Here is a 24,251-nt window from a genome sequence, read left to right as displayed (position 1 = left end):
TTTCCCCATGGCTCCCAAGGAGTCACAGTATGACCTTGGCTCGACCATTATTTCAACAGCCTCTCAGCTCCCAGCCTACCTTAGGGCTGACTTGTTAAATGGACTGTCAGGTTTTCCACACAGAAATATTGTTTTCCATTGCACAGTGGCTTCCAGCCTTCACGGGGAGATTTAATTTCTCCTGACATTCATGTAACAGCACAGAAGTATGTCAATGAGGGGAAAACTGACCAAAGCAAAATTAATATGATCTCTAAAAGGTATAACAGACACACACTTATTGTCTTCCCTAACATCAATAAATTTTCTCCTCATACTAATCTACTTCTGCTTATAATATTATCTGTTTTGTGCTAGAGAGGTCTCCAAACTATTGCCTTGGCAACCAACAAACATTAATCCATGTGAGATTTTCCTCTTGAAATACTTTCTATATTCGAAACATTATGTAGGAGGTAAATTGCACTGGAACTGGAAAAGATGTGCTGATGATTTGATTCACATTTTTTCCTGCATTTTGCCACAAAATACAGTCCTGGATATTTCTTGTGTGAGAATAAATTCACCAGCAGTCCAATGGAAAAGGCTCCACTGGCCATGCTGGGAGTGAATGCTGATCTGCCCCAGCAGACCTGCAGCATCCTGAGCAGGCTAATGAAAGACCCAGCGACACAACACATTTCACTCCAGGCCTGAGGTAGCTTGTGCAACACCAGGTCCTGCACTGCTTTATGTTACCATTCTTAATTTCAGCTGTCACACACACGTAATAGCTCAGTTTCAGGGGACCAAAGCAAGGGCTGCATTTAGCTGGCAAGCAAATGTGCAAAAATTGGCACTTGCATCACTGCTGTGTGTTAAAGCACTTTCCAGCTTGCATGGCTGCTGATGTATCACCTGAAAGAGTTTGTCAGAAAGCCCAGGCAAGCAAATAGTGTCACACCTTGGGCTGTCCCTGCAGGTAAGGCAAGCTCTTAGGGTTGAGGTCAGAAAGAGAAGGCATGTTGGAACAGCAGCTATAACTAAAGGAACTGAAATCAGTAGGGAAATTCTTACTGAATTCAATAGGGTTCAGATTGCACCTCCAAAGAACAATACCAAGGACTTGAACCCCATCCAGAACCTCAAATGGACCAAGGCAGAGGCACAACCATAATCAAAGTCCACTGATGCTTCTCCAAAAGCTGGCAACAAGTGTCACAGAAGGGAGAGCAGTAATCCAGGCAGGAGGTGACAGAGGCTTAGGATGCCTGTGATGAGGCCACATCCTAATGCTCTCGTACAAAGCACACTTGAAAGTCAGAATGCATGGAGAATATTTTATTCATAAGTGCAAACACTTTCTAGCATTTGTCAATGTGAAACAACACATTGCTCGGGTCTCTGAAGACATGATGTGAACCACAATGTGTGTTATTTCAAAATAACACATAACTTGTCACTAATTATTACTGCAATAATCTGTATTTGAATGAATCAACAATGGCAATGCGTACTTACAGCAAGGAAGGAGCAACTTTAGCACAGGAGAAATTCTGGTTTTGTATTCCTTATGGGAAATAAAGGAAACCCTTTGTAAATAAGGACCATTGTTCCAGACTTACCTCCTGAAGAAAGGTTAAGCCCCTCAGAATGAGTAGATGGTTTCCTTAACATTCAAATTCAACATGGGATTACCTTTTCAGAACTGTTTTCTATGCCTAGTAACACTCACATATTCATCTATGCCAGAGCCTAGAGGACTGCACAGCTTGTTTTGGAAAACAGTCATTCTTCTTGTGTGACACCTGGAAGTCCCCTGATAATCTATAGTGTTCCAGTCAACTGATATGACAAACTACACCTGAAACCACAGACTAAAATTAAAAAAAAAAAAAAAAAAAAAGGGAAGAAAGGGAAGAAGAAAGAAAAAAGAAAATGCACAAAGAAAGAGTTTCAGCACCAATCAAAATGAAATGGGAACTGCTTCTCCTCATGAGAAATGTAAGACAGGCATATTCTTCATATTGGAATGAATGTATGTGTGTAACAAACTTGAATAATTTTCCAGCCTTCAGCCTTTATATCCAGAGAATTGCATAACATATAAGGGAAAAATTTTGAGGAGGAAAATTTTCAGTTTTTGCATTTTATATGTAGTGGCATTGTCACTTAAATAATCTTTAAGATAGGAGTAAAGTAACCTTTTTAACTAAAACCACATTTTTTCCCTCCCCCTAAAAGGAACAGGTTCCTAAAGACATTCACTTCTCAGTAGCAAAAACAATGCAGTCAGAAAGGTATCAGGCAAGAAACATAACTGAAGTTGCTAAAGACTTTAGCAACTTTAGTTATGTTTGGACTTGTGGAAATAATCTGATTATACCGTTAGGGAATTGTCAAAAATTTTAAAATTTTTTTTTTTAATTTCTTTATACTAGAAAGCAAGAGTAAGAGTCATTTTCTTAGTGCTCAGATGTTTGTTTGAGCCTTGAACTAAATATTCTGGTATTTATCAGTTGTACTACTCGTTCTGGAAGCCCAGATAGAATTTCATTGTGCAAAAGCATAGTCCTTGCCTTCAAACACATACAATGTCACTGAAAATAAAACAATGTACAAAAAGCCTGTACAGATTAGAAGCTGAGGCACAAGGATATGGTCTGACATCACTTAAAATGTTTGAGTAAGATCCTAGAACTGAAGATCATCTATCCATTCACACATTAGCTGCAAGACCAATCTTCCCAGCATTATTAACATCCTTGAAACATGGAAACAAACACGTATCTCAACTTATCAAAGTCTTAAAAGATTTATTCTTTAAAAGTAGAGCAAATGCTCTGTTAAGCAAACTATACCCAGTAACAATACTCATTTTTAAAATAACATATTGAATTATATCAAAGAATCAGACATAAATTTTTAATGCTGTTTTAGCTGCAATAAATGTTGAGAACTATGTTTTGACATTAACACGTAGCTGAATGTGTCAAGCTGGTTTGGAGCTTCACAACTCACATAGGAGCTCTATGAAACACTGTTTCTCTGTGACAACACGGTTTCATAGCAGAAATAAGGAAAGCTGAGAAAAGTAAGGAATTTTTTTTGTCTCAAGGGAAATTACAATATTCCAACATCTGTTTTCAAATTAAGTCAAACAGTCAAAATACTGAACTTCTCAGAGTGACAACTTAGGAAAAAAAAATAAATCCGAGAATGTGTGACTCTTGGTTTTTATCATTTTATCTATGTTTTTTCTGGTCAGGGTGTCCAACTTCCTTAGACTGTAAGGAGGAAAAATACACTCCACAGTTCAGCCGTGGCCAAGTCATATCCCAGAATCAAGAGGCCTGGAAATGCTTCTGGGTGTGTCCTGTCACCCTCTGACAGTGAACTCCACCTTAAACAAATGATAAACCTGCTTCATCCCTGACTGGGACCTCTTGCCCAGGATTTGAGAAAAGCTATATGGCTTTTGCTGTCCTGCTATCATAAAATCCTTATGCTGATCTCTGGGCCTCTCAAAGATTTTAATGTGAGTTAACTGTCCTGTGCAGAAATGAATGGGCAAGAAAGCAGGAAAACCACACAAAACTTTTGCAAACCCTGCTGCTACCCTGAACACACAGAGGTTAATGTCAGATGAATATTATATTATGTGCCTTAGATCAGCACCACAGTCCAAAGTAATGTTTTCATTTGGATAGAACTGGTGGAAAATTTGGATTAAACGGAAACTTCCTTTTCCATTGACAATTCATTTTGATGAAAAACGCCTGCCTAATCCTTGTAATACACCACCAGACAGTCCCACAAGGCAAATTCTCTGCCAGGTTGCTTCACTGCTTTGCCATTGCAGCTCCAACTTATCTGCCAGCTCCGACCTGGGGAGCCAGTTGTGGTGGTAAACAGTGTGAACTGGTCAGTCACTCGTTTTACACACGCCACGGATCAATTCCTGCATGATAGTGCTTTTCCATTTACCACAGATGCTGAACTGCATTTGACCTGGTGGTGAAAGGTTTCATTTACCATTACAGTCACTTCAGCTGTGCAGTCTCCAGTCTGTATGCTGATTTATGGATGGATGGATTTGCATATGGCAAACATCCACACAGCTTTCTAAGCTCACATTTATGCCAATAAATGTAAGGTCAGGGCTATGATCCTAGTATGAGTAATGTTTTTATTAGAAATAGCTCTCCTTGGGGTTTTCGTTGTTGTTGTGGGTTTTGTTTTGTACTGTTTTTTTTCAACTCACGTAAGGATAACATTCCATTACAATTCCAGTTTAAGACATAAGGACACTGCTGAAGAAAACAAATAAAACAACTCTTTAATTCTTCTTACTATTCTTTCTTCCCTTCTTTCCTTTTCTTTCTTGATTTTTCTTTTTTTTTCTTTCTTTCTTTGGTCTTGCAACTGCTCTTTAGCAGGTGTACATGGCAATTACCTTGTCTCTAGGTGCAGGACTGAGACCATGAACTTATGGCAAAATGTCCACGTTGATCTTGGAGATGGGAACATCAGAACAGGGCAATCCAGCCAGACCAAAAGGCAGCCTCATGAGGAAGCCACCCTAATACTGAAGACCAGCCACAAAAGATTAAGGAAAGCACATGAGGACAAGATGAGACATAAATCCTTTCAGCCCTTATGTCAAAGCTAGAGAAAATTGTGCTGGGTTTTCAGGTGGGAAGATTTTAGTCAGGTTTAGGTTTTTTGCTGCTGTTTTTTGGATTTGGGGTTTTTGTTTTTTTTTTTTGTTTGCTCTTTGGTTTGATTTTTGGGGGATTTTTTAGGGAGGTGGTTTAATAGCATTTGATCTCCTTAATTTCTGGCTTAATTAACTGACTACTGCACAAGGCTCATGGCTGGGTGGCTACAGTATCAACACTGCTAATACCATTAAAAATACTAAAATGCCCCGATTTTCAGAAAACTTCAGAGTAAGCAAGCTGTCAGTCTTGCCACAAGGTATCTCCAGCTAACATTAGCAGTGCCTCGATGAAACATCATGACAAATATTCATTCAGCCTTTGTTTCCTGGTATGAGCAAAGATCCACCTCCCACCCACATTCTGTAACAGATTTAGGAATGCAAGACCTTTCATGCTTAAATCATTCACTATGCAATGCAAACGTTTGTACCCACTGAAACACAAAACACATCATTCATTATTTTGAAACTTAATTATGAGCTAGACATTTACATTGAGGAGGAGCTAAAAATAACTTGCAGCCGGGCGTGGTGTAATTTTGCACTGTCTGTGGATCTGGGCCAAGTAGGGGTGTGTAAACAGCTTCATATTTGTATTCATCATGTAGGTAAATGCATGCATGCACCTAAGGATATTTCCACAGCTCAGAATCTGGTATGTTTCTTCCCTCTGCTTGGCATCAGAGAGGGATAGGCTGAGCTCTGCCAGATCCAAAAAATCCCTTTGCAAGAGCAGGGAGGTGGGAAAGAGCTTCTGAACTCAGCAGGACAGAACAGGAGAAGGAAGGAGTTTCTCATGTTGCATTTCCACTCCACGTAGCCTGGTGATGTACTCCATCACCCCACTGGGCTGACAGTTTTGTGCAGATGTCTGTGGTCACATGTCCTTCAGTTATCACTTGAACAGGATCAGGAGTTCCCTTGGAGCACGTGGCCTTTCCTATATATGAATCTCTTGCATGTATGGCAATAAACAATGCAATTTCTGCCTTCCAGCATCATCCATGGCCAGCATTACAGAAGCATTAGGATGCCTCTGTTCCAAGACATCACAGACTTACTCATGAGCTACTCCGTGGGTTGTTCACTGATTGCTAACATAATTTAAGTAACAGCTCTCATTAATTAAACTGATGCCCCTTACAGCCTACTGAAGAACTTCACAGCCAGCTGCACCATAACCAGAAGTTTTGTAAATGTGTTTCCTATTGGATTCTATGCCACAAATGGTTTCCCCTCCTATTTTTAACAGAAAACATTATTTTTGCTTCCTTCTTTAAATGTATAGTTATCATAAAAAGTGAAAAAATTTTATTGCCTCACCACCCTCTGCTGCATTTGAGACTTTCTGCGTTTCTTTAACATGTGACACAGACCACAATAAATTTCAGGGTAATAGAAGTGTCTGCACAAGTGGCTACATCTGAGTGGCTGCAATCTGAGATTCCTCTTGCTGTTTTGCAAAGAGCACTGAGAGCCCATTGACAAGATGTCTGGGGTGAGGGAGCACGCGGCCCTGTGCTCGCCGTCCCACTTTGTCAGACTGATGTTTGAAAAGGAGCAGGGATTCCTTGCTCAGCTGCTGCCTTAGCAGCTCTTTGGAGAGGCAGGAAAGCAGCTCTGGAGCCTCCTGCTGTGGGGAGATCTCCGGGGCTCTCTCCAATGAGCTCATGTGAGAAGCAGTCAGGGCAACTCTCACTCAAAGTGCCTGGAGCCATAGCTACAATAAATAAGTAATACTCCAGCAAAGGATAAAAGTTTTCACAACGCTGTGCCCTTTTTTGATGGATTGGGAATGGTTACTGAAACAGAACTGCTGCATTGTGGAAACCACATTCCAATGTTGTGGTATTACTTTATCAAAAGTCACTGTGCTTGAATCAGCAGAACTGCCCAATGTGTGCTTCACATACAGTCACACAGATGGGCTTCTGCAGAGGGTTTAATGGAAACACCCATTAACAGGGAAAATGGGACAGGGCTTGGATAAGATATGACATTCCCTTCCTCAAAAACTCAGTTTAAAATTGCCTGGCCATTCAAAAAATCAGACCACATTTCATATTCCTGCTCAAATATCTACCAGACTAAGGGTCTTTCACAGTGACTTTAACCGATGTTTTGTCCCTCTGGACATGAGAATACAATCAACCACAGCAAGGCAGGGAATGCTCCTCTAGTGGAGCACAGCAGAAACATGGGATAAAACAGATTAAGACAGATTATTACTGAATTAAAACTTTCATTTGAGTAGAACTACATTTTGAACAGTTTTTGCATCATTTCTTCCCATTAAATGGGCAGAGCTGAAAAATTTCAAGTGATCCTTACAATTGCTTGGATTCATTGGCTGATTATTTTCCAAGTGAAGAATAACTTGCATAGCCTCTCAAAAGGGCACTTCACACCACAAGTGCCAGGTACATTGAAATCAAAAGGACTACTCATGTGAGTAGGAATTTGTTAGATCAGTCCTTTTTTGTTGTTGTTTTTAATCTCCTGGCAAATACCAAGACAAATCACATTTCATTACAGGAATATTATGTAATAGAACAAATCCCAGAGCCTTTGAATAACAGCCTTTTGTAAATCTAGTGAATTAACTTGCATTTAACTTTGTAAGTTTTTTGGAACAGTGTAACCAGACCAAATAAGCTCACAGAAGCTTTGTGAGAAAGAAAGAGCGTGCTGTAAATGATTACAGAGGTGACATTAATTATTTTCTGAAATATTTAGGTTGAATGAAATACATCATGGTATTTTAAGGCAAGTAGATGGAGACTACAAAACAGTATCAGGGAAATTACACTGGCAAACTACAGCAACAGTCCCAAGTTATCTCATTATCAAGGGGTAGGTACATAACCCCTATCAATTTTGGAGGTGAACTTTACTTTGGAAACATTTTCTAGTCCTTGTACCTGCCTAATCACAGGCTCTGAAGCTGTTTCAGGCATAAAGGGCTTAGTAAATCATTGTCTCTCCATATATACACATGCCAATTCTATCTAAACAGATATGAGGCACAATAAAATATGTAGAAAGCTGCCTGACTCCGAGCCTATTAAGATTATGCTTTACTCTGTGTTCCTCAGTTTTCTACTGTTTGCTTTTACTTTTTCACCTTTTTGGAGAGACGAAGAACTGTGTATTTTGAAGGACACATTTGGTTTTAAACTACAACATTCAGCTTTATCTAGCTGAGCATGTACTGAAGTATGGCAGCAGAACAGAACAGGGAAATGCTGGGCAGTTCGAAGGAAGATTAAAGTAAGGATTTTCTTGGGTGGCTCTTGGGTCGGACACTGACATAATACAGAATAATACTCAAATCTTTTACATTTCTTTCACTCCTATCACACTTATCTGCCAGATTTCCAATGAAGGTCTCCATCTGCTTACTGCTTAGATCTTGTGCTTTTTTTCCCATTTTTCCCCCCTTCATTGGGGGAGAAAGAAGAGTGGCTTTTTTAGCTTATCTTTTATGAAATATTAAAAGAGGCAGAAAATGTATAGTACTTGGAGACCTGATATTGCTTCTTAAGATTCATTTTTCCCCAAGTGGTCATTATTAGAGCAGATCAATTTAAGGTGTGGGAGTTTCCATACCAGTGAATAGGTTAAAGTTTTATGGTGCTGCTTTTCACAGCACTTTGAAATGCAATGATCTTTGCCAGGAGCTAGCTAGAGAATTATTTACATATCCCCCTTCCTACCTCAGCTGACCATTCACATGCAAATGGGAGCTTTGACAGCTCCTCCACACATTTATGAAACCCAATGATCTGTCCATTTTTCAACTCAGAATGAAAGCTATGACAATGCCTTAGAATAAAGGCCTGCCAGACTCTAGATTAGTTTCTTATTCTGCAATACTGAATATGAAAAAAAAAAAAGAAATCCAACTTTATTGGAATGGAAAATTTGGGGAGCACGGTGAATGCCTATTAGCCATAAAATAAGTATTGACTTCTCAGTCACCATCTGGGGGACAGTAAGTTTAAAACATATTTGAAAAGCATAACTGAAGGAAGCTCTTGGTTTTTATTCCAAAAAATAACTCAGCCCCTCGAAACCTGATTTTTAGAATAGGTTCAAGTCATTACACTGTGGGCACCATGACACCAGAGGAGGAAAATGAAAAGCAGACATTTAAACTGGCCCTGCCAGTTAAACCCTGTGTTTGAAGAAACTTGATTTGTACTACTGAGCACAGTGGGTCCCAGAACAATTCACCTCTGCATTTCAGGAGGAGCTCCATGGCCTGGCCCTGCACATGCAAGCAATTGCCTCTTAAACCCTGAGATCTGACTGGGCAGTTCAGCTCAGGACAAAGCTGTGCTTTCATGGTGATTATCAAAAATCATCACTATTCTTCACTTTCACCGATTTCTACTTTTAAAGGAAAACTTGTCTTAAGACTTAAAGTCTTTTCTGGTGAGCTCTCAGTATCTTATAACCACAAACAAGTACGCATTTCCTTGTCTAGAAAGTTGTATTTCACCTCTCCTCATACAATTTACATGCATTGATCACTTCCATATGTCTGGCATAAGGTAAAATAGTTTCTATGCATAGTAATGGGGGTGAACCTACAGTGAAAAAAAATTCAGTATTTATCATATTCCTACATACTGGCAGAAAAAAAAAATTAGGAGAGTGGCAGTTATGAGAAATAACCTTAAGGGGCTGTTTATGGTCTCAGCCATGGAAATTGTATTAAAAAGCTACAAGATGCATTGCTCAGACATGTCTCATTCCCTTTGGTAAAATGTCAATTAGCAGCATCAGGGGTCTAAACGTGCAGCACTGCAGTCACAGTTATGATGTTACATTTGGTTTACACCAGAATAGCTCATAACTGCTTAGAATTTCTAATATAGAATAACAATACACATGGTACTTGACATTTGTCTCTCTGAAAACATCTGAAAAAGTATTTTGACACCAGTAAACAGGACCTTTTCATTGCTCTCAGCTGGACTGTTTGCCAGCCTCAAGAACTGAACTTGGCTCTTCTAGCACCTGCAAAACTGTAAGAAAACTATGTAGCATGTGGTCAAGCAAGACACTATGATTTAGCATGTTAAACTACCAAATTGTGTCTGAAGTTCAAAAGAACATCAAAATCCACAAAAACTTGTATTTTCCCTGTGTTTCTTAATTAATGGCATGAAAATGGTTAGCTTATTACAGCAAAAGAATGCTATTCAAAACAAAAATTACATCATGTAAGTGGCACGAGGAAGTATAAAAGCAAAGAAAAACATTCCTTGAGATAATTCACTGAAGATAAGATTTAAATGCTGCATTTAAGGTATGTGGAATATATGAAACACAAATTTTATTTTCATAGGCCAGGCTGACAATGGGAACAGGTGCTTTCTTATTTATTTAAGGAATGAGGATGTGAATCTACCTGAGATGCAGAATTCTACATGAATTTATTACAGCACTTCATCCTCATTATTAGGTCTGAACCAGGGCTGTCAAGCAACAGTTTTCCAGTGAGTGAGTCACAAATGATAGGCAATTATAACTGACTCAAGTGATTACTGAATACTTCCCCAAGTGTCTAGGAAAGGTTGCCCTCATCCTGGAGAAGGCTGGGGAATATTTGGGGTATGGAAAGTCATAAAAAAGGATGTGTGCCCAAAGAAAAAGAAAGTTTTTGTCCAGAATCTCTTGGGAAGGAGACACATACACTTGAAGGAGACAGGGAATGTTTAGCACCAGTGGCTTGGTAAGGTATGTTCAGACTGAGCAGAAAGGGAGAAATTGCCCCTTAGTTTTTTTCTGATACTCACAAGAAAAAAAATAAACAAACAAACTTCAAATCACTTTTTATTCCCTCTTAATTTTAAAATATGACTATCAGCCATGATAAAAAAACCCACAAAAAAACCTAGCTTAAACTTAGAGAAATTGGCCAGACTCTCCCAAGCACACACACGCCATTGGTAGACAATACGGCAAAGACTGAACACAAAGGCTCTTCTCCAGAGCCTTCTGTAATCACCTTCACAGTGTGCTTAGCTTGAAACAGAGGTGGATACTCCAAAAAACATTTTGAAGGGCTCTTGTCTAAAATTGTCTGGAATATCCAAATAGAATTGAATTGGACACGCTTCCTGGATAATAGGGATGTGATTCATGTCATAGGTACACACAGCTGTGAATATTGCGATTATAATCACTTTAAAGTACCTGTAAGGCCTTTCTATGTTCATCAAAAATAAGTTCTGACTCAACTTTGAATACACACATTAATGGGATTATTCTGAGAGCAGGATACAGCTCTGAATAAGCATGGCAAATCTCTGACCTCCAGCAATTTCTCAGGAAATCACTTAATACCACTTTACAGGTGAAGAAGCTGACAGAGAATAGCCAAGGAATTAATAGGATTTCACATTTATGGTATTTTCTTTGATTCTCTTTACAGTACAGAGTTTCTGTGTATCATCAGCTGTGGTGCTGGGTTTCTGTTAATGTCTAACCTCCATTTGTAGGTGATGCAGGTGAGATTAAATAAAAAGTTTCCTGATTTATGACTATTGTCCAGTAAAGAAGTGAGTCACAATTCAGGTTTAAAGAATGATGAAACACACAAATTCGTAAAAGGATGCAAGAAAAGGATGTAGAATATCCGTTAGTTTCCCATTACAGATGAGAAAAAAAATCTGAACAATTAGAATTAGAAATGTATGTAATTTTGGGTCTCAATACTACAAGCTGCAGAGAAAAGCAAAATTATCAACATGTAATATTGTTGTTAATACTTTACTTCATAAAACTCCTTTAGAATGAGCCATTAAAAATTTCCTTCAATTTTAACAAATTCCTGAATCTTTTAATTTAAGAAGAAATCTCGCCAACTTTTTGCAGGTCAGTTTTTACGGCTAGAGAACAAACAACTAGGGATATACATTTGGAACAAAAATACAGACTGAGGTTTACCATACTGATAACTCAACAGCCAACACCCTGAAGTACTGCTTTGCTGATGTTCCTGACCTTGCAGAGAAGTGACAACTGGAGCTCTTTGAAAATGAAATCACACCTTCCTGAACAACTGAACACACACTTGATCTTGTTGGGTGGACTCTCGACACTTCTTGGAAGAGCAGAAATTCAGAATGAAGAGATTTCCTAACTCTGCAATTTGCAGGTACCTCAACATTTATGTTGTTGTCGACAAGGCCATCAGAGCAAGGAGTTTTGATAGAGTCATTCGTCTGCTGTAGTAGAAGTGAATATGGGGAAAAACGCAATCTTGAAGATGAAGTTGTTTTCCCCAGATCCCCAGACATCATTTCTGCTGTCCCTCCTACCATACAGCAGGAGCTAGATTTATCACATGGGCCTAGCAGGATGGAGATCTTGGAAAGGACCTCTTGTGGTGGAGGAGAGACAGAGTTGACCTACAGATACTACAGAGCAACACTAATCATTATTGATATGACCTTTGTTATGCTTTGAGAAAAAGAGCTTCCTTAGGAGTCAGAAGTATTTCAGACTACACATTCATGCAAAAGTAATGAAGTTGCACTCAGAAATCCATGAAAAAAATTGAAATATTAACACCCTGAAATCATCGCTTCATCTTAAGGGACCTCATTCCGTGCCTTGGCCATACATGGGACCTGTGTCTAGCAAAGTAGAGTTATTGCCATTCCAGTGTCAGCTGGAGATGAAAGCTGTGCCCTGCACTCTCTGCAGCTCTTTTGGATGCTTGTGAGCTGTATTTATCGTGTGATTCCTCTAGAAAAGGCCACCAACCCATCCCCCTTGAAAGGCAGCTCTAAATCCTTTAAATTATCTCACAGAGCTTTTTTGTGTCCTTTTCTCATACAAGGCTGGAATTTCAAAAGGAGCCAAGAGGGGCCGTCAGAACCAACACGAGCTTTGCTTCATTAGAGTGAGGAGTAAAGGAGAGCTTTCTTTTTCCTCCTTCCACAAGTTAGATGAAAGCAAATAACTACTTCATTCCTCAGATTGCTCCCTGCAAGATCCAACTTTGCATGAAAATATTTATAAGAGATGAGAATTTTATTTGACTGCTCGCTTCTAAAGTTTCTGCAACATCCAGCTGGAGAGATAAGCAGGCAGCCCAATAAATGTCAAACAACTTTAAAACATTAGAAGAACAGCAAAAACTTCTGACTTTACTGTGTTTCGCTATCAAACAGCAAAGGATGAAAACTAGATGTGACACAAAGTAGAGTAGTGCTCACACATTTCACAGATTGCTGTAGATATGTCTAGTTCAAGAGGGATCTGCAATCCCCAAAGGGAGAAAAGAATCTCCCAAACTTTAAATCTATTCAGAATTTAAATCTTTAAAACTTTAAATCTATTTAGCAATCAATAAATTAGGTTTCATCCCACTCTCACTATTGAAATAGTTCAGCTGAAAAAATGTAGACTCGGGGTCAAGGCACCTGTCCTTTGAATTGCACATATACACATGGATTTTTATTTGCAAACCACGCTTTGTGAAATTGAATCTTGAATATGTTTTTCTCTTTAAAGCACAGAAACATTCAGACGGTAATGGAGCTAGCCAGGGGACAGCTTATTGAAAGCTCTAAATGATTAAGCCATTAAATTAGTAAAGCTCTGTAGCCCCAGACAGTCACTTCCAGCATGTGTCACTGGATTTGGGATGAGCTTATTAAGGAGGTGAGACATGGGAAACGGGAGAAGTAAATTAGGTAATTGTTTTAAGAATGTGGAAAATGTAGCGGTGCTGTTTATTTCTTTCTACACCGCAAGTTTGGTGCAAATTTAGACAGAGTTACAGGTGACCTCAAGATCACAGATAGGAGTTCTTATGTATATTTCATCAGCTCAATTTTTACACTGCTTTAAATACTCATTTAGGCAAAAACAGCTTCTTAAATTAGGAAGATTTGGATCAGAATACAGCTTAAGTTCTTCCATAGCTGTTAATCAGTACCTTCTTTTGATACATTCCCAGAGAGAAAGAAACGAAATAAATGAACAAGAAGCGCAGTTCCTGTTACTGTCAATGACAAGTGATGAGCACCCTTAAAGTCTCATTCAGCCTGCCTAACCCAAGATTAGCTCTCTGGAGGAACCTCTCCTTCCCCTGAGAGTGAAAAGAGCCTGAAGTGGCTGACTGTGTCAGTGACAAAGAAAGAGAAAGACACCACAGAGAACCTCCTGTGGCGCGACAGAAAGGCTACAAGACTCTTAAGATTTTCTGATGCTCTCAACAGCTGTGGCCATCCTTTTCTCTCTTGTATATTCAGATGCTATCCCACTTGGAAAAAATAGGAAAAGTCAAGTAAAAGTACTATCCCCACAGTTATTCTCACTATTCACAGCTGTTCCTGGAAGAGAGCAGCTAACCTATAGAAGGCTGCATGTGGGAGGACCGTGAACTTGCAGACATTTCTGAAGGGAGCTTTAATCCTGCAAGGGAAGGAATTTGCTGAATCGCCCACCAGCACAACAGCAGCAACAATTTTTACACACAACCTCAGTTAACAAGAGAACCATAACAGGTTACAGTACCTCCATTAAAAGTTTGACATAGAGCTCCCAGGGTCCGCCCCACACATTTGCTTAAAAGTAAGTGTGTGGGAGCCTGAAAATAATTTTACCCTTTTTAGTTGTCAAACAACTGGAAAATGTCACAACCACTGACACTGCTTAGAAGGATTTGTTTTCTTCTCAGTCACTCAGGCACTGCCTCAGGTGAAGATGTGATTTTGCTTCAGATTGAACTGGGGTCAACTCAGGCTCCAGCTGATGAAGAAAATGTTGAAAATACTGGAACAACTTTGTATTGCAGGCGCTTCCATTGTAGTGTTCCAGGTATGCACATGAGGGAAAAGTCTGTGGGCCCAAGGAAGTAAATAAAGAAGATTCTCTAGCAGCAGCTGTGGGCATTACAGGCCATATGCACAATCAGTGATTAAGCAAACCAAAACCATATTAAAAGGATCACAGTATAGCAATGCATTAAATTAAAACTGAAAAACACTTCCAAGAAAAAAGCACGAGTTAAAAATACAAATCATTCCATGGTTTCTTTTCAGGTGGGAACTCCATGGAAATGCTTTCTGTGCATACAGAGTTGCCTGCAGGAGAGATTATAAAAAATAACCCATTTACATTGTAACAACCTGCTATGAGTGGGTTTCTCATTTTAAATACTGTTTTGCTAAATGTTATGGGATAAGTATACACCTGAATAAACCCTAAGCAAATACGTAAGTACCTCAGTCCTGATCAAAAGCTTCAAGCACAGAAGTAAATTTTAAGGCAGATTTCACATATCAGAAGATTCACTGAGCTCAGGGTAACTATGGATATTTAAATTCCCCACTAGGTCAGAGTTTTAAAGATGCTGCTACAAACAATACAAGTGCTGCACACCTTGTCTGCAGCAAAAGAATAGAGTTTCCATGGCTGTCAATGCAGCACCTTCCATGAATAATTCAGTCATTTGCAAACCATACAGTAAAAATAATTACAGAGAACTCCAGCTTCTCAGAAAAGGGAGGCTCTGTAATTCAGAAACCACTTTTTTCCACTGGAATTAAATGGGAAAGTTGGAAATGCAAAATGAGAATGCTGGGCTAGGTTTTCACCCTCCTTGTTCCAATTACACTGCCAGTCTCAGGCCCTAATTAGCTAGCTGAAAATTTCCCTATATAGGCAAGATCTGAGCTTAGGCACTTCCTTCATCAGCTTTCCCCTCCTGTCAGCCTGTGAGCTGTCAGAGCCAGGCAGGGTAGCCCTACCATCTCCCTGAGAGCTCCCAGGTCTTGGAAAGACCCCAGTCAACCAGCTGGTAGAAAGATCAATGTACAGATCTTCCCTGAAAGACTCATTATTTTGGGGCAAATAAAAAAAGCTGAGGTGGCTGTGGATGCCTCTGGTACCTTTGCAGCCTCCTGTACTGACTGAACTGTGAGGTCTGAGAGCACTGGAGCTGTGCAGAAATTTTGTCACAAATAGGTAGAGATGAAAAGTCCCTGATTTACTTTCCTTCAAACTCTTCTTCCTAAATCAAGGCTTTTCTCTCACTTTCAGGCATGTCAGAGAGGCTTTTCCCTCAGACAGTACTCTTACAAGATAGCTTAAGCAAGGGTTTCTAAGCAGACACCTTGAAATCTGAGACCAACTCCAATACTGGTCCCAGCTCAAGAGAAACAGGCTCCCTTGCCAGTATTTCTCTCCCCATTTCCTTCTCCCACTTTGTCCTGCTTTCCCAATATTTGCAGAGGTATTGAATTGTGAGTTATAAAGTTTGAAGGAAAGGAAAAACCACAATCAAGCCCACTGGCAGGTCATCAACTACAACCAGACTGGGTGAACAAACTACAGGCCAGGTATCATATTTACATGAGTTACATACAGGTAATTCAGTGTGGTGCCATTCCTCCCTCATCACCCCACGTGGGACAGATTGAAACGGACAGAAGTTTTGCCATTGCTTTCACTAGGGCCAGGATTTCATCTGGATAAAAAATCCATGCTATAAAATTGTAAATCAACTGCACATCAAGGATGGAGTAGTTGTCACTATCACTGCAACTTTAAACAAGACACTTACTTTTAATATGGCTTGAATTGAAGCCAGAGAGTAATAGAGCTAAATCTGTGTGCAATGCTTTTCCACTTACTTTTTCTCAAGTAATATGTATCCAATTGAGCAACAATAACAAAGGAGAACCACACATGTACTCTTGCAAAACATACTTACGGCATTTAGTAATTTTCAATAGACAAATAAGACGTGACAGATGGATTTGAGAAAGTTGGGTTGACAAGATTTACTCATGTGGAGGCAAAAATCAGGGCTGCTTTATGAAAAAAATCTGGAAATCAAGGAATTGTTAATGGAAACTTTCATTGGGCTTATTTGTTTATATTTGAAGGGTACTTTAGCTGGTTCCATCTCTGTTATGTGCTGTTACCTCCCCATGCAGAGGACAGCAAAAGAAAATACAAAACAATAAACGATACAAGAAATCCATCTGGAGTTAAGGTTATATTTATTGTTTTAAACTTTGCACACTCAACTTGATCACCATCTTTCTGAGAACTCTGAGCTCAATAGGAGTTTCCTGAACAGAATCTGTGACCTGGCGACACAATATAGAGACTTAAAACCAACACCAGAATTGAAGTCAATATTAGAAAAAACATTCCAAAAAAAAAAGGCAAGAACAAAGCCCCCTGCACTCTTTAAGGGAAGATTCCTTTTCTTTTGATACATCAACAATGACATTTCTTTTTACTCTACAATAAGGACACAAAGTCTTTGAAGGACACAAGAAGAGGAGGTCAGTGGTTGAAGAACTCAACTGAGCTTTCAGTTTTATGGCTGGTTTTACCACATTTAGACTATGATCCAGCATACAGTGACTTCAATGAACTTTAGATCAGGCTTTTAATCATATTAATTCCTTTCAACTGAAATAAGGAGATGAGTAGCATCTGAGCAAAACCTTTCCAATCCATGTACAAAGACGAAAATGCTTGGAAAGTTTATAAAGTACAGGGCAAAACCCAGAAGCTACTGAACAGGAGCGTCACCTCAGATTTCAGGTGGACAAGGATTTCCCTACTGCTCTCCTCAAATTTCCTTTCTTTCATATGGCAGCAGAATCCAGGTGATGTAAACCAAGTAACCAGCACTCTGTTTCACAATAAACAGAAAGAATCTTCTCAGATCACAGATGTGGCCTTAACATATGCACTTAAACACTTTCTGTATCATTTCCCTTCCAAACCATGCCCGTACGATGCTTCTAATCTTCTGCAAGACTGAATGATAAGAAGTTAAGAGGAAGTAAGAACAGGAGTTCACCAAAACTTCTGTCCAGCAACCCGGGAAATGGCAGAGCTAATACCGGGCCTTTGAAAGCAAGTGACCATAGGAAATCAAGGTTGGCAGGGATTTAACCCTTCATGACTCATTTTGCTAACTTTTAAAGCAAATGCCTGAGCTTTTTAACCATGTTTGACATCTAATTAGTCAAGACAAACAAGAAGTTAAAATACATCCTTGATTTTCTTTTGAAATAAAGCACCAACAATTAGCTCCAAGGTATTTGTTCAGCCAAACAACAAGCATACATCTTAAAAGAAAGCACAATGACGGTCACAGAAAAGTGAAGTCGCCTGGGTTGTTCTTTTCACCCTGCATGTTTGGGGTTTTGTTTTCAGTATTATAAGTTTATTTTACTCAACCACATCTCTTCATGGAGATGAGGAATGGGTAAGTAAGTGAGTAGCTTCTTTTTCTACTTGCAAGCAGTTTAAATAGAGATGAATCACTTGGTATCACCTAGTCACATGGCGGTGAAGTATATCCAGAGAGATAAGTATTAGCATGTGAGCTATTCTGTCAGTGCCTAAAAGACGTATTTTCAATAACCACAGCGCTCAAGGATGTTCCTACGCAAGGTGTTAACACTGATCTGTGCACTGAGCACTGTGCTGGAAGCAAAATTGCTCTGGAAAAAGCACCAGCTGACAAGGCTTAGTCTTCCCTGAGTAATAATGATACCCCCATACCTGGGGATCAAGGCAGCAGCACTCTCCTATTGACCTGGCCAAGCAGTTACACCAGTGCTTAACACTGAGCATGCAAGCAGCCCTATCTGATTTTCAGAGTTACACGTTTGAAGTCAAATATGTGAATCAAAGGCTACAGTGTGAATTCCTGTAAGTCTTCAGACTTCAACTTGCCTTGGATTAAGTACACATTTGCTGTCTTCACTAGATAGGAAACAGGGTTGCTCGCCATTTGAACACATTTTTGTTGCGCAATGACCCACCAAGTATGAAAGAGTTTTGATGTTCAACTCAGTTTCCTGTTTTGCTCATATAGGACTGACCATACAGCAAAATCTGATATCTGATATTTTAAAAAATGAAAATAAGAGTCTTTATCCCAGCAAGAGCAGAACTGGAAAACAACCAATCTGCAGAGTAGCAAAGTATTTATTAAAGGGTCCATAGATACAGCACTAGCAGGGTGGAAAAAAAAACTAAGAGAAAAAAGAGACAAGAAAAGGAGAAAACCACTATCAGTCAGGAGAAAACCACTATCGGTCACATTTGGCAACTCTTTGAAATTAGTTTCTGTGCATTTATCCAATATGAGCAGAGGTAGCAGACTTGAGCCATAGATAAACTTTAAAAGGTGAAAAAAAACCCCAAAAATAAATAATTAGCCATTAAACCCCTTTACAGGATATTTTTACAGCATTTATGCTTCTGTGTACTCATCTGAGCTTCAACATGACTGCAGAAGTTTGGAAGCAATTAAGAGTTTTTTAATGAGTTTTCTGACATGACATGTAGTTACTGTAGAAGCTTTCTTCAGACTCCATGACTCAAAAAAGCCAATTTTGTGTTAAATATAATTTTTTTTCTCATTAACAGACTCTGAACCCCTTAAACTGTTCTTTTCATTCATATATTTTCAAGTTTAAATACACATAAATTTGCACATATGTGTTCTTTAACAAAACCCGGCACATGCATTTAATTCACACAAAAGCATCCAAGTTTTGCAGGTGCTTAATTCTTTATTTCATCTGGAGTGTGAAATGACGCCTGCCCTGTATCAGAGAGGATCTTCCCCCCTCTCATTTGCAGCAGAGAAAGATGAAAAAAGCAAGAAAACGTATTTCTACTGGCAAGAGATGTACTGACACTATGCTGTAAACTGAGATTGACATCTATGACCAGGCATGCACACACATGTTCTCTTTTTCCCTCTGTAGGAGCAATGTGTCATTTTCCCTCTCTCCTTTCAGAACCGTAGCTGCAGCTCCTTCTCTCAGCCATCAATAATCTAAGAATTATGAGGAGGCAGCTCTTCAGAGAGATGTGTATGTACCTAGGTGTACAGCTCTCCGTTTAAAAAAAATACTCCACAGCTCTTACATTTTAAACTTCTTTCCCAGTTGTACAGTCTCCAGATTTAATGAATTGTTCTGAAAATGTACTTAGAGTGGAACTATGCTGATAAAGAGAAGAGCCTGTCTACTTCACTGTTCTCCTTTAATACTGGCACTATTATACAAAAGTTAATTACTGACAACTGCAGTGTGAGTGGCATTACACAATTTCAAACATAAACGTAATCTCACAGCTCTCTTTCTTCAGTTACACCTTCCCTGTGATCTCTAATGACACACATCAGACTACACCGAAAACAACCCTGGTTCAAATAAATCGCACTGCATTAAACATCCACAGGCAGCATTTTCTGGTGCCTAGCAGTCCTCTCCTCCTTTTCTGGACTGATCTGTTCCTTTCAGTTTATAGTTTCTTGGCAAACCCACCATCTACTGCTTATGTTAGGCATCTGATTGTCAGATTTGTACAAACTGAATATTCATGACTTGAAAATTAACCACTTCATGCCTAAAATATAAAATAAAATAAATATATATAAATCTTTATCCATTCCATGATGTTTAAAGCAGATCTGAAATTGTGGCTGCACTGCATGTTCAGCACGGGGGAGGTGAGCTGGGTGGCCAAACGCGACTTATCCTTTTGAAGAGTAAAGTCCGGTGAAATAGCACAAGACTGAAAAAATGCTCTAACAGGGATCAGCACGATCCGGAGTCCTCGTCTGCAATCGCAACTAACTCTTCTTTGTCTGGGTTAAACTGCCTGGTACCGACAGCAGCACGGAAAGGCTTTTTAAGAAAATGTTTTCAGGAATTTCTTCTAATGTCAGTTTCCCCTTTGGAAGATAAGGGAAGAGCAGTGAGGAAGGTGAGGAGGGAGGGAGCGACGGGGCAAGGAGAAAAAGAGGTTCGGAGGAAAACCGAGAACGAGAGAGAACAACAGACTTACCTTTATACGATAATTTGAGCCTCGGCACATTATTCTTCACATGCTGGCAGTTGACTCTTCCCGCTAGTAATACTCCCAAGGAAAGCAAGGCAATCCCCCTGAGCCAGCCCATGCTGCAGCAGCCACCGGAGGGTCCCCGCCAGCCGCAGCCGTGGCGCTCCCCGTCCTGCCGGGCGCCGCCGGGGAACTTCAGGCAACCTGGGGAGCGGAGGTAACAGGTGATGGGGGTGGGCTCCGCTCCGCGCCCGCCGCGCCCCGCCGCCGCCGCCGCCCCGGCCCCCCGCTCTTCTCCTGCTCCTGCTCCTTCTTCTCCTCCGCCGCCGCCGCCGCCGGGGCAACTTGGAGCCCCTCTCACGCACACGCCGCGGGCCGGAAAGGGAGGCAGCCCCCGAGCGGCGTGCGGCGGGGGGGCGGCATGCTGCGGGCGGCGGCGGCGGCGCGGGCCGGGGGCAGGGGCCGGGCCGGGCCGGGCCGGGCCGGGGCGGGCCCGCTGCGCTGCGCTGCGCTCCCCGCGCAGGGCGGGCGGGTCCCGGCGGCGGGGGCGGCCCCGCGCTCCCCGCGCTGCCCGCGCTCCGCCGGGCGCACCGCGCTGCCCGCGCTCCCGGAGCGCCTGACAATGGATGGGAGCGCCGGCAGCGCGACCCCCCCCGCGCTTCCCCGGCTGTCACAGCACATGCAAGGAGCGGAAAAAAAAAAAAAAAAAGGGGGGAAAAAAAGAAAAAAAAAAAAGGAACACATCGCGGCAGAGATGAGAGAACAGAAACCTCCGCTCCGCCGCGCTTGGGGAAGGCACGGAGCTAGACATTTCACCAGCTGTTTCATGTCATTGTCCAGGTTGTTCGGTTGGGTTTTGCTCAGTTTGGGTTATTTGGGGTTTGTTTGGTTGGTTGTTTGTCCGGGGTTTCGGGGTTTTTTTAAGCCGTTTTGCAGTTCTGATCAAAAGATGAACGTCCCAATTTAAAAACAACAACAGCACAACACAGCCCACGACGTTGCCACCCACTTAAATAACAGCTCCTGCCCATAGCGTAATCCTCTTCGGGTTGTTCCCAGTTAAAAACAAGTAACAAAATCTCCCATCAGCAGAACTTTACCACTGAAGCTTTTAAAGTCTTGTTAGGGAAGATTGCTCTAACCTCCCTCCCTCCCCACCTCCAGCACTACTCCGATTCAAGGAAAGAAATTCCTAGTAAAGCCCACTTCAACAATCAGTTCAAGACATGGACAGGTCTACAGAGGCTCATAAATTACACAGGAGTATTCTCTAAAGTGTTCTTACAAGTTGAAAATGTTCCAAACCTCCCAATCTCTAGGATTGTGTGATTATTGTAATACATTTTTGTGCAATTAAACTAGATAAAGGTTTTTTGTTTGTTTGTTTAGGCAGAAGGACACACAAAATCCCCAGAGGTCTTTAAGAAGGTGTAAATACAAACATATAAGCAAATTCAAGCTCTCCCCTCCCACGTATCTGAACAAACTCCCTTCTAGTCAGTGGTGGTTTATTAAAATCTCCATGCTGTGCTGAATATCAATGCAATGTGTATTTAGGAATGTAATGTCTTACACAGATATGTACCCTGTGTTACATTCCTAATGCAGTATTGACAGAAACACTGGCAATCGACCTTTGTAAAACATTGGCATCATCAAAGTGTGATGACCCCTCTGTATTTCATTCTATGGTTTTCCAGAGCATGGGAGTGCTTTATGGTGACAGAGTCAATGGCATATCAGTGGGAGTCTCTTCCTTGCTTTTACCACTATTTACTGTGGTTTAAAAACCAGTAATCCAGTCCCACTGATGGTGACCACACTACACGCTGAATCACACAAACACAGCATCTCTCTTCTGTGTTCAGACCTAGCTGCTAAACCAGCATTTAGGAAATAGTTTCCAATTTAGAAGTGAAGTTCATAGTTGAAAAAGCGGGTGTCAGTATAGTTCTAATTAAAATGTAAAGGCTTGTGCAGAACAAGGCTTGGTACTATGGTAAAACAAGGGCTAAAATTCTGTCATTGCTGCTTTCATTGCTTGAAATTCACACACCAGTGGAAAAGAAGGGGCTTTTCCCTTCTCCTTTTTAACAAATTCTTCTGCTTCCTGAGCTTAATTCATTAATCCTGTGGCATTGTATCTGCCAGATTCAGCAATTCTATTGATCAGCAGCATTGTTAAGAAAAGAAAATAAAAAAAATAATGTTGATTTTGGTCATTCCCACACTTGTTATCCTGAGCATTTTCATGCTCCAGGCAGTGGATTAGAGTTCCAAAATTACAAGAGACGCCTGTCTGTTTTCCATGGATTACTTGCTACAGACATTCACTCTGCAAAGGAATTCGTGTCACTTTGAGATTATTTGGAGAATTGGCCTAATGAATTATCCTTTTGTATTGAGCAAACAATTAGAAACAAGACACAAAAGATGCACCATATTCAGGACTTTATAAAGCACATCATTTTACAATGATGTTGTTACACTCAATTTACTTCTAGTTGCATAAAGAAGGCACAGCTACTTCTTTTTTTTTCTTATAAGAAGATAACACAAAGCTAAAAACCTATCTTTCTCATGTAGAATGAAAGTGTAACACTCCAGACTATTTTACATCAATCAAATAAACAAACCATGTTTCTAGTCAATATATATTTTTCCTAGAAAACATATGGATTGGATACAATGAACACTTGCTTATCCAAGATTGCATGTGAGAAATATAATACAGCATTATTTAAGGAGGGATGACAGAGACTTTTTACATCCTTCACGTGAGAGACCACTCACTTTTTTGCCTTCCCCTGTGGGATATAACAGTCCAGTTTACCCACAGAGAAGGGTAAACCCCTGATCCTTCTGCTATTTAGCTCTAAGTAGTGCTAATCAGCCAGTCAGGAGAGCATATGCTACACCCCCTTATAAGGACAGGGGCAATGGCAGCACTTCAGTGGTGCTTGAGGAGGCTTTATATCTCACAGGCACCCATTGCCATATGGTGCTTCTGCCAAGGCAAAACTGGGCTCTGCTTGGAAGGAATGACTTGGCCAACGCTCTCACAGCCAGTGCCAGAAACGTCAACTCTGGGAATTTAGGGTGGGCAACAACTCACTCTCAAATAACAATCTATTCACCTTTTTTCTTTGGTCTTTTTAAAGAGATCTCGCTGCTGAATTTAGAGAGAGGCAAAAAAGTAAAATCCAAACTTTCTCAGTTCTTCAGATAATACCCTTAGCCCCTGAGGAAATGAAGACCACCCTTATTAGTTTAATGAATTTTTCTATTATTGGGAAGCAAGTTCAAAAGGAATAACAGTTCTTCTGCATGTTTCCCCATATTTGTTGCAGATTTTATTTTCTGTAATGGTATTTATAAGACATTCTATATAGTGTTTTATGTTTAAACCCCAGATAGGGCCTTGTGAGCTCTGTTTAACATTTCTGCTCTCATGCTGTGTTGCATTATGATTTGGAGGTTTTTTTTCATGCCACCTTCCAATATGTGTGGCAACTTCACATTGATAGATCTCACAAAAAGTTATACTTGGACGGTTCTGGGCTTTTGCTGCTGACCATCCATGCAGAATTACTCTAACAATCACTTACAATTTGGCATCGTTTGTGCTTCTCATTACTCAGAAATAGTGTTACTTGACTCATGATTACTTCAAAACCTTGCTGCTTGC

The 24,251-nt window shown here is 40.4% G+C and overlaps 1 protein-coding gene across 2 annotated transcripts in view; it reads right to left on the bottom strand.

The window, feature by feature from the left end:
• Positions 1-21,441, bottom strand: part of SEMA3A (semaphorin 3A) — a 165,817-nt gene extending 144,376 nt beyond the window's left edge. Inside the window, exons 1-2 of one of the 2 annotated variants that reach the window (XM_054271284.1) lie at positions 21,334-21,441; positions 20,570-20,767 (exon numbers count right to left, since the gene is read on the bottom strand). In XM_054271284.1, the coding sequence (XP_054127259.1) occupies positions 20,570-20,767; positions 21,334-21,391 (256 nt within the window). In that variant the 5' untranslated portion in view covers positions 21,392-21,441. Of the gene's footprint in view, positions 1-20,569; positions 20,819-21,333 lie in introns of those variants that run through there. The other variant, XM_054271294.1, reaches the window with a different exon arrangement.
• Between the last annotated feature and the right edge of the window lie 2,810 nt (positions 21,442-24,251).

The sequence above is a fragment of the Melozone crissalis genome, unplaced genomic scaffold, assembly GCF_028551555.1.
Source record: "Melozone crissalis strain CALT ecotype California unplaced genomic scaffold, PUWL_Pcris_2 ptg000004l_1, whole genome shotgun sequence".
Classification (NCBI taxonomy): Eukaryota; Metazoa; Chordata; class Aves; order Passeriformes; family Passerellidae; genus Melozone; species Melozone crissalis.
Note: the sequence above shows the minus strand (reverse complement) of the source record. Positions and strands in the feature narration are given on the sequence as shown.